Source organism: Dendropsophus ebraccatus, chromosome 2, assembly GCF_027789765.1.
Source record: "Dendropsophus ebraccatus isolate aDenEbr1 chromosome 2, aDenEbr1.pat, whole genome shotgun sequence".
Lineage (NCBI taxonomy): Eukaryota > Metazoa > Chordata > Amphibia > Anura > Hylidae > Dendropsophus > Dendropsophus ebraccatus.
Window position 1 is genome coordinate 194,257,864 of NC_091455.1, and position 13,542 is coordinate 194,271,405.

General features: G+C 43.7%; 1 protein-coding gene and 1 long non-coding RNA gene across 2 annotated transcripts in view; one reads left to right on the forward strand and one right to left on the reverse strand.

Annotated features, from left to right (window-relative positions):
- LOC138783810 (uncharacterized) overlaps nt 1-13,542 on the reverse strand; it is a 118,134-nt gene that overhangs the window by 45,889 nt on the left and 58,703 nt on the right. The window lies entirely within an intron of this gene.
- Nucleotides 1-13,542, forward strand: part of KIF5B (kinesin family member 5B) — a 45,374-nt gene that overhangs the window by 16,658 nt on the left and 15,174 nt on the right. Inside the window, exons 6-13 of the mRNA XM_069958976.1 lie at nt 2,758-2,813; nt 2,905-2,992; nt 5,294-5,418; nt 9,072-9,176; nt 9,945-10,090; nt 10,804-10,952; nt 11,810-11,991; nt 13,120-13,188. Of these exons, the coding sequence (XP_069815077.1) occupies nt 2,758-2,813; nt 2,905-2,992; nt 5,294-5,418; nt 9,072-9,176; nt 9,945-10,090; nt 10,804-10,952; nt 11,810-11,991; nt 13,120-13,188 (920 nt within the window). The remainder of the gene's footprint in view (nt 1-2,757; nt 2,814-2,904; nt 2,993-5,293; nt 5,419-9,071; nt 9,177-9,944; nt 10,091-10,803; nt 10,953-11,809; nt 11,992-13,119; nt 13,189-13,542) is intronic.

The window sequence follows — 13,542 nt, forward strand, 5'->3', positions numbered from 1 at the left end:
ATTCTGTAGAGGCGCTCTGCCATACTGCCCTGCATTTTGTACAGGGGCTCTGCCATACTGCCCTGCATTCTGTACAGGGGCTCTGCCATACTGCCCTGCATTCTGTACAGGGGCTCTGCCATACTGCCCTGCATTCTGTACAGGGGCTCTGCCATACTGCCCTGCATTCTGTACAGGGGCTCTGCCATACTGCCCTGCATTCTGTACAGGGGCTCTGCCATACTGCCCTGCATTCTGTACAGGGGCTCTGCCATACTGCCCTGCATTCTGTACAGGGGCTCTGCCATACTGCCCTGCATTCTGTACAGGGGCTCTGCCATACTGCCCTGCATTCTGTACAGGGGCTCTGCCATACTGCCCTGCATTCTGTACAGGGGCTCTGCCATACTGCCCTGCATTCTGTACAGGGGCTCTGCCATACTGCCCTGCATTCTGTACAGGGGCTCTGCCATACTGCCGCGACCTGGCCATTATATCTCCAGAATGAGACAAAATGCATTGAACTGAAAATTAGCGCTTTGTATTCTTCTCACTTATCTCCCCCCTGTTTTGGTCACCTGGGGTTAGGGCTGGGCGATTAATCGAATTAATTCGATTAATCGCCCAGACAGTTAGAATCGATTTGATTTTTTGTGAAAATCGTAAATTCGATTTTCACAAAAAATCATTGCGGGCGGCGCGGTAAAGTGTCGGGTCCGGAGAGAGTTGCAGGACGGCGCGGTGAGGTGCAGGGCCGGCGGTCAGGAGAGATGTGGTACCGGCGGCTCCAGCCTCTTCACAGAGCCGCGGCTGACCTCTCCCGCCCCTTACACGTTAGTGCCGCGCTGAGCTGCGTCCCGCTCTCTTCCTGTCACACGTGCAGGTCCTGTTCTGTGGAGGAGGCGGCAGGGATCGCAGCAGAAGGAGAGAACGTCGCTGCCCGCTGTACAGCTCCAGGACCCGCAGCGACGTTCTCTCCTTCTGCTGCGATCCCTGCCGCCTCCTCCACAGAACGGGACCTGCACGTGTGACAGGAAGAGAGCGGGACGCAGCTCAGCGCGGCACTAACGTGTAAGGGGCGGGAGAGGTCAGCCGCGGCTCTGTGAAGAGGCTGGAGCCGCCGGTACCACATCTCTCCTGACTGCCGGCCCTGCACCTCACCGCGCAGTCCTGACACTTTACCACGCCTGCCTAGTCCCCCTCAGCTGCCCCATACCCTCTCAGTGTCCCCTCAGCTGCCCCATACCCCCTCAGTGTCCCCTCAGCTGCCCCATACCCCCTCAGTGTCCCCTCAGCTGCCCCATACCCCCTCAGTGTCCCCTCAGCTGCCCCATACCCCCTCAGTGTCCCCTCAGCTGCCCCATACCCCCTCAGCTGCCCCATACCCCCTCAGTGTCCCCTCAGCTGCCCCATACCCCTGAGTGACCCCCAGCCGGCTTCATATCCCTCAGTGACCCCCAGCCTGCCCCATACCCCTCAGTGACCCCCAGCCTGCCTCATACCCCTCAGTGACCCCCAGCCTGCCCCATACCCCTCAGTGTCCCCTCAGCTGCCCCATACCCCTCAGTGACCCCCAGCCTGCCCCATACCCCTCAGTGACCCCCAGCCTGCCTCATACCCCTCAGTGACCCCCAGCCTGCCTCATACCCCTCAGTGACCCCCAGCCTGCCCCATACCCCTCAGTGACCCCCAGCCTGCCCCATACCCCTCAGTGTCCCCTCAGCTGCCCCATACCCCTCAGTGACCCCCAGCCTGCCCCATACCCCTCAGTGACCCCCAGCCTGCCTCATACCCCTCAGTGACCCCCAGCCTGCCCCATACCCCTCAGTGTCCCCTCAGCTGCCCCATACCCCTCAGTGACCCCCAGCCTGCCCCATACCCCTCAGTGACCCCCAGCCTGCCTCATACCCCTCAGTGACCCCCAGCCTGCCCCATACCCACTCAGTGACCCCCAGTCCACCCCATACCCCCTCAGTAGTACTACTACACCCATCATCTATACCTGTACTACTACCACACTCCTCATCTTTACCTGTACTATTACACCCCTTATCCACTATACCCTCACTACTACTCCCTACCTAGATGAAGGCACAAAGAAGATCGCCTATACTATATGGGGGCACAGAGTACATAGGGCACATATTTGGGAAAACTACTTATATGGGACACACAATGTGTTTGTCTACTACATGGGGGCACAGGAGGAGCACTGTTACACTGGGAAACAATATAGTTGTCTCAAACGTCAATAAAATCGTATCTGATGCTGCAGGGAGAAAAATGTCCTATTTATTTAGCAAAAACAAAAAAATCGAGATTTAAATCGAGAATCGTCCAAAATTTTTTAAAAATCGAGATTTTATTTTTTGGCCATATCGCCCAGCCCTACCTGGGGTAGTATATTAAATTGGCCGGTCCTCATTTAAGGGGGCTAATGGAATCATCCAGAAGTACATGTGACTCTGGACAGTCCGCTATCTTTCAGGAAACCTGAAGACTGAACCTCACAGACTGAAAACAAATGTCATCTCCCGTTTTAGCAGGCAAACTTTTGAGGTTACAGTCTGGTTTAAAACACAACCGCCGTCAATTTTCTTGAAGTGTTACGTTCTGTCTAGTACACTTTATCTCGACTGCGCCAAAACTGTCAAATGCTTTCATTCAAGTGCTGAGAGCCGCCATGCTGCCACATTTACCTTCTGTGTACACGCCCTGGGACAATGGCCGCCACAAGCTCACTTTTGCAGCTGATGCCCTTTCTTTCATGTATTTCAGTGTCAAAAACGAATCTTTCTGTCCATGAAGACAAAAATAGAGTGCCGTATGTAAAGGTGGGTGATGCTGCAGATTTGAGTTTTTTTTTTTTTTTTTTTCTGCTTTCTTATATTATTTCTTATAATATTTTGTTCTCCTTTTTTAAAGGGTTGTACTGAACGTTTTGTATGTAGTCCTGAAGAAGTTATGGATACTATAGATGAAGGAAAGTCTAACAGACATGTAGCTGTGACAAGTAAGTATTACTATGTTACACACATGGTCCCTTGTACTAGCACCCCCTTTAAAGTGTACCTGTCAAAAGTGTTGATCGGTAAGACTGAGTGTTCAGACCACGACTGTTCTCCTGGCTTTGTGTCACGTAACCTAGACAGCCTCATAATGTAAGTCTATGGGGATGCCCTGCCCACACACACAGCAGGGAGAGAACCCACAGCAGATCGGTTGTGGTCTGAACCCTCAAACCCAGACCGATAAACTTTTGATATGTCTCTGTGACATGTCAAGTTATTTCTAATAACAGGTATACTTTACCACAGTTTTGAATTTCCGCTACTGGTTACTCCCTATAAAGAACGTCCGTCATTTCAGTGTAATCTCTATCCGTTATTGGTTTCGTGTTTTTGCAACTTCTTTATATATGACTTGTGGGATGTCCACAAATTGAAATGAGTTTGCAGATTGCACAATAAGCTCCTGGCTAACAGGCATTTGGCAAGGTGTCTTGGGCCAGAACAGCAGCACTTTCTTTATCAAAATGGTGCTGATACTTTGCTTTATCTGCAGATTCTTTTTTGTGATCTTTTTTTTTTTTTGTAGCTGTAAAAATTAAAGGGGTACTCTGGTGACTTTTACTTTGTATTAAAATAACTGGTTTCAGAAAGTCATACGGATATTTAATTTTTTTTTCTATTTAAAAATCTCAAACCTCCCAGTACATATCAGCTGCAGTATGCCCTGCAGGAAGTGGTTTATTCTTTACAGTCTGACACAGTGCTCTCTGCTGCCACCTCTTTTTGTGACAGGAACTGTACAGAGAGGTTTTTTTTTATGGGTTTTTAAAGGAAATCTGTCAGCTCCCGGGCCCTACCTGAGGTGAGTGTGCTGTAGTTGGCAGTCCCCTAGTGAGCATTGTGCCTTTTGGCAATTTTCCGTGCAGTGGATTATGTACAATCTCATGTCTCCTACTGTACTAAAGAGGCAAAGAGAAGTTGTTTGTGTCGCACTCTGGCACACCTCACCGCTCCTTCCTCCTCCCTCTTTATGAATAATCAATGATGCCCGGCCTGCTGCTCGCTCAGCTGTCAGCCAGTGTCTCTGATTGCAGATCAGTCCTCTGTAGGAAGGTTATGTCTAAGGGTACAAACACACACGGCATATACACTGTGTATTTACTGCTGCGATACGCAGCAAATACGCAGCAGATTAGATCTAAATAACTGAACACAGCATCAAATCTGCACCACCAAATCTGCTGCGTATCTGCTGTGTGTGTTTGTTCCCTTAGGGTACAAACCCACACACCGTATACACAGCAGATATGCAAAAAAAACGCAGCAGATTTGTTGGTACAGATTTGATGCTGTGTTCAGTTATTTAGATCTAATCTGCTGCGTGTTTGCTGCGTATCGCAGCAGTAAATACGCTGCTTATACGGTGTGTGGGTTTATACCCTAAAAGAATCACTCATATATAGTTGAATCTCTCAGCCCAAATGTGTTGGAGCTGTGGTCCAGGGGTAACGCTCCTGTATAGAGACCTGCCAGTAGTTCATTCTCTGGTTCAAATCCCCTCATGGACATGAAATTTTATTTTTCCTCATTATTGTATCATTTTTAAAGTGTCACTGTCGTTTCATTTTTTGCAGAAATCAATAGTCCAAGTGATTTTAAGAAACTTTGTAATTGGGTTTATTACACTGATTGCAGTGTATGTATGTGTTTATATATCTATATCACAGGATAGGTGATAAGTTGCTGATTGGTCAAGAGTGGGAGTCCCCTGTCCCTCAAGTGAATAGATGCAGCCATTAATTCCCTCTCTATGGTGTCTATCTTCAGTAGTCCTATATTGAATGAATGGATGCTTGACCTCATTTTTATTCATTTGGGGGATCCGAGACCCACCTAGTAATCAGCTATTGCTTTTACTTTACCAGAACTAGCTGATTATCGGTGGCGGGGAAACTATGGAATCACAAGACCTAACGTCTGATATAGTATATATATATATATATATATATATATATATATATATATATATATATATATATATATATATATATAATATATAATTTTATATCTCCACACTCTCTGCTGCCCACTCCCTCTGTCACTTCAGACACTACCAGTGTGTTCCCGGCAACCAAAGATTTTAGGTCTGGACCTAAAGACATGATTGGCTGATTGTCTTTATTACACCGAGCAATGATCTGCTGAATCGGCTGCTTATCGCTCTGTGTAATAGGACCCTAACACCAGAGAATAGTCTTCTGCAGCGTTGCCCAGTCTGACTCTGTGTATCTTTTGCTTTCCAGACATGAATGAACACAGTTCTAGAAGTCACAGTATTTTTTTAATAAATGTCAAACAAGAAAATACACAAACGGAGCAAAAGTTAAGTGGTAAACTGTTCCTGGTGGATTTGGCAGGTAGTGAAAAGGTGAGTAATGGTCATCATTTCATATGTCTCTTAGGTGTGATTTGGGTATTATAGGTGTGTGTGTGTGTGTTCTAATAAGTATTGGGTCAATGCTCTGCTAATGTTAGGGGGGGGACAGGCCAGTAGGGAGGGATCAGGGCTATAGCCCCGCCCTTAGTGCACCAAAACTCCTCATTAGCATATTTAAATAAACTGCTAATATCCCGAAAATAGCGCTGACAATGACTGAAAGAAACTTGCTTTCATCCTCGCCACTTAGTGCTCTAAAGGGACATATCTCATTTCAAAAGTCCATTCTCGTCACTCACCGTATCATGCTTCAAAAAAGTTTTATTGTAGAAAAATCATCAGAAAACCTATGCCGGGACGTTTCGGCGTTGAGGAAGGCTTGATGCCGAAACGTCCTGGCATATGTATTCTGATGATTTTTCGACAATAAAACTTTTTTGAAGCATGATATGGTGAGTACCGAGAATGGACTTGTAAGAAAAAAATTCTCATAACATTTTAAGAGTACCACCCTTGACACAGACGTGCCGCCTAAAAAATTGTTTTTTTACTCCTAACCTTTTGATAGCTTCCCTTTAAAGTTCCTTGGGTCCTAATAGGTTACACAGTTTTACATCTTTGTTAATATTCAATACCATATACATCTCTAACTTTTTATTTGCATTGTGATAACAAGTCCTCAGATGCACCCTCACTGTAATATAAGGCTTGAGGCTACATAGAGATTCTTTATAGTTAGTTTGTAAGCTACAACCACAATCCTGGGGATTACTTTGAGTTATCTGCAACTAAGTGCACTCCTGTGGTCTGCAGCTGTACCCCTGTAGCCACACCTAGAAGAGTGTCACCATGTAGCTGCAGCCCTCCCTGGTTTTCCATACCCTAAAGCAGTGCATCTCAACTCCAGTCCTCATGGACCACCAATAGGTGATGCTTTGCGGAAATCCCATACAAGAACACCTGTGATAATACCTGATGCAAAGAGTATAATTATATCACCTGTGAAATACTAAGGAAAACCTCAACACTTGACCTGTTGGTGGACCAAGAGGACTGGAATGAAAAAGCACTGCCTTAACCCCTTAAGGACCGTGGCAATTTAGATTTTTACGTTTTCGTATTTTCCTCCTTGTGCATAAAAGGCCATAGCAGTTGCATTTTTTCACCTAGAAACCCACATGAGCCCTTATTTTTTCCGCCACTAATAGTACTTTGCAATGACAGGCTGAATTTTTGCATAAAGTACACTGCAAAACCAGAAAAAAATTCAATGTGTGGTGAAATTGAAAAAAAACAAAACACATTTTGTGTATTTAGTGGATATGTGTTTTTACGCCGTTCGCCCTGGGGTAAAACTGACTTGTTATATATGTTCCACAAGTCGTTACGATTAAAACGATATGTAACATGTATAACTTTTATATTATCTGATGGCCTGTAAAAAATTAAAACCATTGTTTACAAATATATGTTCCTTAAAATCGCTCCATTCCCAGGCTTATAGCGCTTTTATCCTTTGGTCTATGGGGCTGTGTAAGGTGTAATTTGTTGCGCCATGATGTGTTCTTTCTATTGTTACCTTGATTGCGCATATACGACTTTTTGATCGCTTTTTATTAACATTTTTCTGGATTTGATGCGACCAAAAATTTGCAATTTTGCACTTTGGGATTTTTTTGCGCTGACGCCGTTTACCGTGCGAGATCAGGAATGTGATTAATTAATAGTTCGGGCGATTACGCACACAGCGATAACAAACGTTTATTTAGTTTTATTAATAACCTGGGAAAAGGGGGGTGATTCTGACTTTTATTAGGGGAGGGGGCTTTTTATTAATAACATCACTTTTTTTTTTTTACTTTTACACATATACTAGAAGCCCCCCTGGGGTAAGGGTTATTCCCCCTGGGGGACTTCTAGTATAAGTGCACTGATCTCTCATAGAGATCTCTGCAGCATAGATATACAGCAAAGATCAATGAGATCGGCACTCGTTTGCTTTCGGCTGCTGCAGCCGGAAGTAAACGAGTGCCGAGCCGGGGACGGCGCCATCTTGGAGCGGTCCCCGGCCGGCTTTAGTAACTGAGATCGCTCCTCCGGGACATTAGCGATCTCCCCACTAGACACCAGGGATGACGCTGCAAACGGTAATCGGATGCAGCTGTCAACTTTGACAGCTGCAACCGATTACTGTATTAGCGGGCACGGTGATCAGACCGTACCTGCTAATACCTGCGGTCCCGGGCTACAAGCGGCACCCGGAACCGCCGCGGTTCAGAGCGCGGCCGCCGCGTGGCCCTGCTCTGAATGCCCTTAACGACCGCAGGGCGTGAATATACGTCCGCGGTCGTTAAGGGGTTAAAGGGGTTGTCCAGCGCAAATCTTTTTCTTTCAAATCAACTGGTGTCATAAAGGTATATAGATTTGTAATTTAATTAAATTAAAAAATCCTCAAGTCTTCCCATCGTATAAGCTGCTGTATGTCCTGCAAATAAATGTTTTATTTTCAGTCTGACACAGTGCTCTCTGCTGACATCTCTGGCCGAGACCGGAACAGTCCAGAGCAGGCGAGGTTTTCTATGGGGATTCATAGAAAACCGAGACAAAGTTCCTGTCTTGGCCAGAGATGTCAGCAGAGAGCACTGAGGCAGACTAAAAATAAAACATTTCCTGCAGGACATACAGCAGCTAATAAGTATGGGAAGACTTGAGATTTTTTTAAATATAAGTAAATTACAAATCTATATAACTTTGACACCAGTTGATTTGGAAAAAAAAAAGATTTTCGCTGGACAACCCCTTTAAAGGGAAGGTACATCTTTGCATTCAGTTGTTAGAAGTGCTCCATAAAGGAAAAGGTAGCTCTCGGGAAAACTGTGTAGTCTGAAACAGGCGGACCTATAAGGACAGATAAATAGCAACATGGTGGCTGTGGTACGTAATAAGGGACAGATGCAAATTTGTAGTTACACTTTTTATTTTTGGAATTAACCCTTAAATGTCCTGGTTAGTAAAATTCTAGTTCTGTTCTGCATTATACCAGTAATGTTATGCAGCCGTGTCCCTCTGTAGTTTTGTGCTGTGTGGTGAAACATGAAGGCTCATACAGGTGTAATCCAGTTCTCAGGTTACTTATCTATCCAGGAGAATAACAGAGATACCTTACACCTTGTTTCTTCTGTAACTCTATCCAGCACCTTCACAGCTATTAAATACAACAAAGCTTTTTGCCTGAAGGGAACCTGTGATACGTACAGGCCACTTCATATTGAGCTTCCCTCATAGTGCTGAACTAGAGGGTAGGGTTACATTCAGTAAAGTGGCACCCCACCTATCAGCTGGCTGAAAGGGACACGGCCTCTTCTTTTTATATATCATAGTTCTGTATATTCGGTAGCACTTGTACCTGTTAGTTCCATTGAAGTGAATGGTACAAACTGCAATACCAGTTATCACTGCTACCAGAAATTGGTGGATCATTGGTGGTCATTGTGCCGCCCAAAGAACATTTTCTGTTAAGCCGCGGTGGACATTAGATCAGGTGGAAGACTTGAATCGGAAAGAAACAATCATTACTCATATGTTAATTTTTCCATTGCTGACTTTTTTTTTTTTTTTCTTTTTTCCCTGTCCTATTGTTTTAGGTTAGCAAAACTGGAGCTGAAGGTGCGGTGTTGGATGAAGCAAAAAACATTAATAAGTCTTTGTCATCTCTTGGCAATGTCATCTCAGCCCTGGCAGAAGGCAATGTAAGTAATGCAGTGACGTATAGCAATTGTTCGGTGTACCCTGATGCTCTCAATTAGGGCAGCGTTATTACATTTTCATCCGGAATTGCCCTTTACAGTTGAAGTGCAGTTATAATTGAAAACATTAAATGTAAACTTTTATACTTAAAGGGCTACTCCAGATAATAATAATAATAATAATAATAATAATAATTTATATAGATTTGTGTTTTACTTCTATTAACAAATCTCAAGTCTTCCTGCCAGACATACAGCAACTGATATGTACTGGAAGTGGTGTATTCTTTCCAGTCTGACACAGTGCTCTCTGCTGCCACCTCTGTCTATGTCAGGAACTGTCCAAAGCAGGAAGGTTTTTCTATTGCATTTGTTACTGCTCTGTACAGTTCCTGACATGGACAGAGGTGGCAGCAGATAGCACTGTGTCAGACTGGAAAGGATACACCCCTGCAGGACATAAAGCTGATAAGTACTGGAAGACTTGAGATTTTTGAAAATAAATAAATTACAGATCTGTATAACCTTCTGACACCAGTTGATGTAAAATATACTTAGTTTTTGGTCGAGTACTTCTGTAAAGATTTACTTTCGCTTTTGCTGTCCAGGCATGATGGGAATTGTAGTTTTGCAACAGCTGGAGGGCCGAAGGTTCCCCATCCCTGGTGTAGACAGACATGTGTGTTCTTCATTGCATCACTTTGATTGTGTACCCAGTAATGGACTCTTTTTTTTTTTTTTTTTTTTTTTTTTTTTTTTTTTTTCTTGCAGGTCTATATTCCATATCGTGATAGTAAAATGACCAGAATCCTTCAAGATTCTCTGGGAGGAAATTGCAGAACTACTATTGTAATTTGCTGTTCGCCATCATCTTATAATGAAGCAGAGACTAAGTCTACTCTTTTATTTGGACAGAGGTTGGTTATGGTGGTTTCATATCTTCAATAAATCCCCATGTCTGCCGGAGTGAGATCTTCTGCTTATTAGCAGCTTTCTGCCCAATGTCCCTTGAGGACACACCTGTATTAAGGGGGCCACACCTGTATTACAACTCCTTAGTAGTGCTTATAGAAAGAAGTTAAGATGAGAATTATAGAATTATAGTGTCACTGGCACTTAGAAGAAGAGGAGGTAGGGTAGTTAAAGGAAAACATCAGCTGGTTAAAAGAATCTAACATTCTGATTCGTCCCTATAGCGCACGTACACTGAGGGCGAAGGTACATTTCTTACCTTCATCCTCACCGCTGTTGCTGTGCAGTTTGTACTTAAATCCCTGAGCTAATTAAGTGGTTTGTTGCACTGGGGGTGCGGTAACCGCCGCCAGTGCACTGATCCTGGCCTGCTCTGCTGATATTTATTAGAAGGGGCTGCCTGGCCGGGCGGATTGGTGCTCTGGGGTCGATACTCCTGAACCCAGTGAACCAAAACACCTAATTAGCAAAGGGATTTAACTACAAACTGCAGAGTAAAAGTGCATAGGATCCTTAGCACCCCGTGCGCTCGTAGGGACATATCAGCAGGTTACATTTGTCTAACTTGATAGATTCCCTTTAAAAACAAGCCACATTGTCATTGTATGATATGAATTCTGGGCTTAACACTTGCTTCCCCCCCCACTGCTTTTGATAGAGCGAAGACCATCAAGAATACAGTGTGTGTCAATGTGGAGCTCACTGCTGAGCAGTGGAAGAAGAAATACGAGAAAGAAAAAGAGAAAACCAAGTCTCTGCGGAATACTGTACAGTGGCTTGAGAACGAGCTTGCTCGCTGGCGTAAAGGTGAGTCAATGACCATTTGTCAGTGTTTCTCAAAGTGCAGGACCAGAAATTGGAAATAACCCCTTAGGCATACATTATACCCACCTGCTGGTTCTGTCACTTGGGAAGAAGCCACCTTGGAGTTAAGGGGGAACTCCAACAAAAACATTTTTTTCCCTCAAATCAGCTGTTGTCAGAAAATTTAATATAGATTTGTAGTTTATTATTTTTTTTTTATTAAATAGAAGTAATCACTCTTCCACTCTTCACTACTCCAGTAGTTGCTGTATGTCTTGCAGAAAGTGTTGTATTCTTTCCAGTCTGACACAGCGCTCTCTGCTGCCACCCCTGTCCATGTCAGGAACTGTCCGGAGCAGGAGAGGTTTTCTTTGAGGATTTGTTACTACTCTGGACAGTTCCTCACATGGACAGAGAAGGCAGCGGAGAGCACTGTGTTAGACTGGAAAGTATACACCACTTCCTGCAGGACATACGGCAGCTGATACGTGCTGGAAGACTAGATTTTTTTTTTTTTTTTTTTTTTTTAAATAGAAGTAAATTACAAGTCTATCTAAGTTGCTGACGCCAGTTGAAAGAAAACAACTTTTTACTGGAGTTCCCTTTTTATGGAAGGCAGATATGAAGCAGATCAAATATTTATTTGACGTGTCAAGAAAAAAAATCCTAGATTAGAATTTGATAAATATAATTGCCATGCATTGGTGTGAATGTAGATAATTTCTGCTTGGATGGAAATATTCTTCAGTTAACGATACATCCCTTTGTGTATTACCATACTGCTATACGTTGGTTGTCCAACCCCTGTCCTGTTAAGGTTGTAGTTGGTCGTTTTTATTAACTTGTTCCTTGTCCCTCAGGTGAAACTGTACCAGTTGAAGAACAGTTCGATAAGGAAAAGGCCAACATGGATGCCTTTGTAGTGGATAACGTGGTAGCCAATGACAAGCCTGCTGTCACACTTGCTGCTAATTTCACGGATGCTGAGAGGAGGAAATGTGAAGATGAGGTTGCTAAGCTGTACAAACAACTGGATGACAAGGTGAAAAGCGCTCCTATTGTAAATCTGATCTCTCTTCTGTCCTTTTTGGAGCAAGACGCAGGGCCACAATGCTTGGGTGCTGGGTGCTCAACTAGTTCTTTTTAATTCATGTGTAGTCATGTAGTCCATTTCTAATGACTAGGACTCTTGCACAGGAACTTCCCCCTCAATGGTAACCCTGAATTATCATTGTATTTTGTGATGGACATCACAGTGCAATGCTAAGAAAAGATGTGCCAGGTTTGTCATATTGTGGGTAATGCAAGAATTCACTACAACTGTTGTCTTCGGTCTATTTACACACATGTAAATATGTTGTCTTTTAACATTTAAAGTGCTAAAATAGTGACATCTGTTAGACATTGCATCAAAGTATGAGACTTGTAAAACATGTTTATATAGGGGGGATATTTTAGGCAGCCAGTTCACCCAGTATATGCACAGCTTACTTGTGATTCTCTGAGGGCTCGTACACAGGCAGGGATTCTTGTACACTTGTTTTGGGATATAAGAACAAGAACAATTAGGACCAAACTGTGATGGGAATCTCTCTTCTTTTTATTGATTAAGTTAAATGCCTTTATTGAATGGAGTCCCGTTACATTGAAAACTGTCAAACAGACTGACTTTTAAAAACCTGCATGGAATCTGCACTATCCCAGTATTAAGGGTGCCTTTACACCTACAGATCCGCAGAAGATCTCATGATGCGGATTAGCAGCGAGATCTGCTGCTGATCCAGTCCCATTCATTTCTACAGAGCACATACTCTCAGCGGGAATGACATCCCGCTTTGAGTATGTGCTTTAACCCCCTGTTGCCCGCAGCCCAGCCGCCTGTAGCCCCTACTGCCGAGATCATACATTACCTGTTCTGGCGACGTGGCTGCATGTCAGGCTTCTGGCTCTGGTCCCGCTTAGCCAATCAGTGGTTCTGTGTGCTTGACCTAGCTCCAACTCCCTACCGGAGGGCTTCTCTGGGCTTAACGCCAACCGGTCTTAACTTTTCACTTGTCTGTGAGAGTGGCATAGACCTATTTGTGACTGGTGTATGAATGTGATAAACTCCGCCTGTTTGTGTTGTATTCTATTTATATTTTTTAATCTGTACAATGTTCTGTTCTATCAGGATGAAGAGATCAATCAGCAGAGTCAGCTGGTAGAGAAACTAAAACAACAAATGTTGGATCAAGAAGAGGTACGTTATAAGTAGGCAGACTGAAATGTATGGATTCCATTAGGTCTGTCTGCTATTACTCATGTAATGGCTTCAGTACAGCAGGGCTTTACGCATAATGTTTTATATTCAGTTAGTGAATAATGGTGACCCTCACAGTCATAGAATCAGTCAGACTGGTCAGTTTGATTTTCCAGCTTATAAGTCTGTAGTTCTGTTTATTAAAATCCTTCTGATAGTTAATTTGCTTTTAAAGGGAATGTGTCATCAGAAATAAACCTATTGTTTAAGTAAAGTTTTTATGTTTTAAGAATCGTTGATTGATTTATATTTCCGGGTCACTGACCTTATTTAAAGTAAAAGAATAATCTTTTA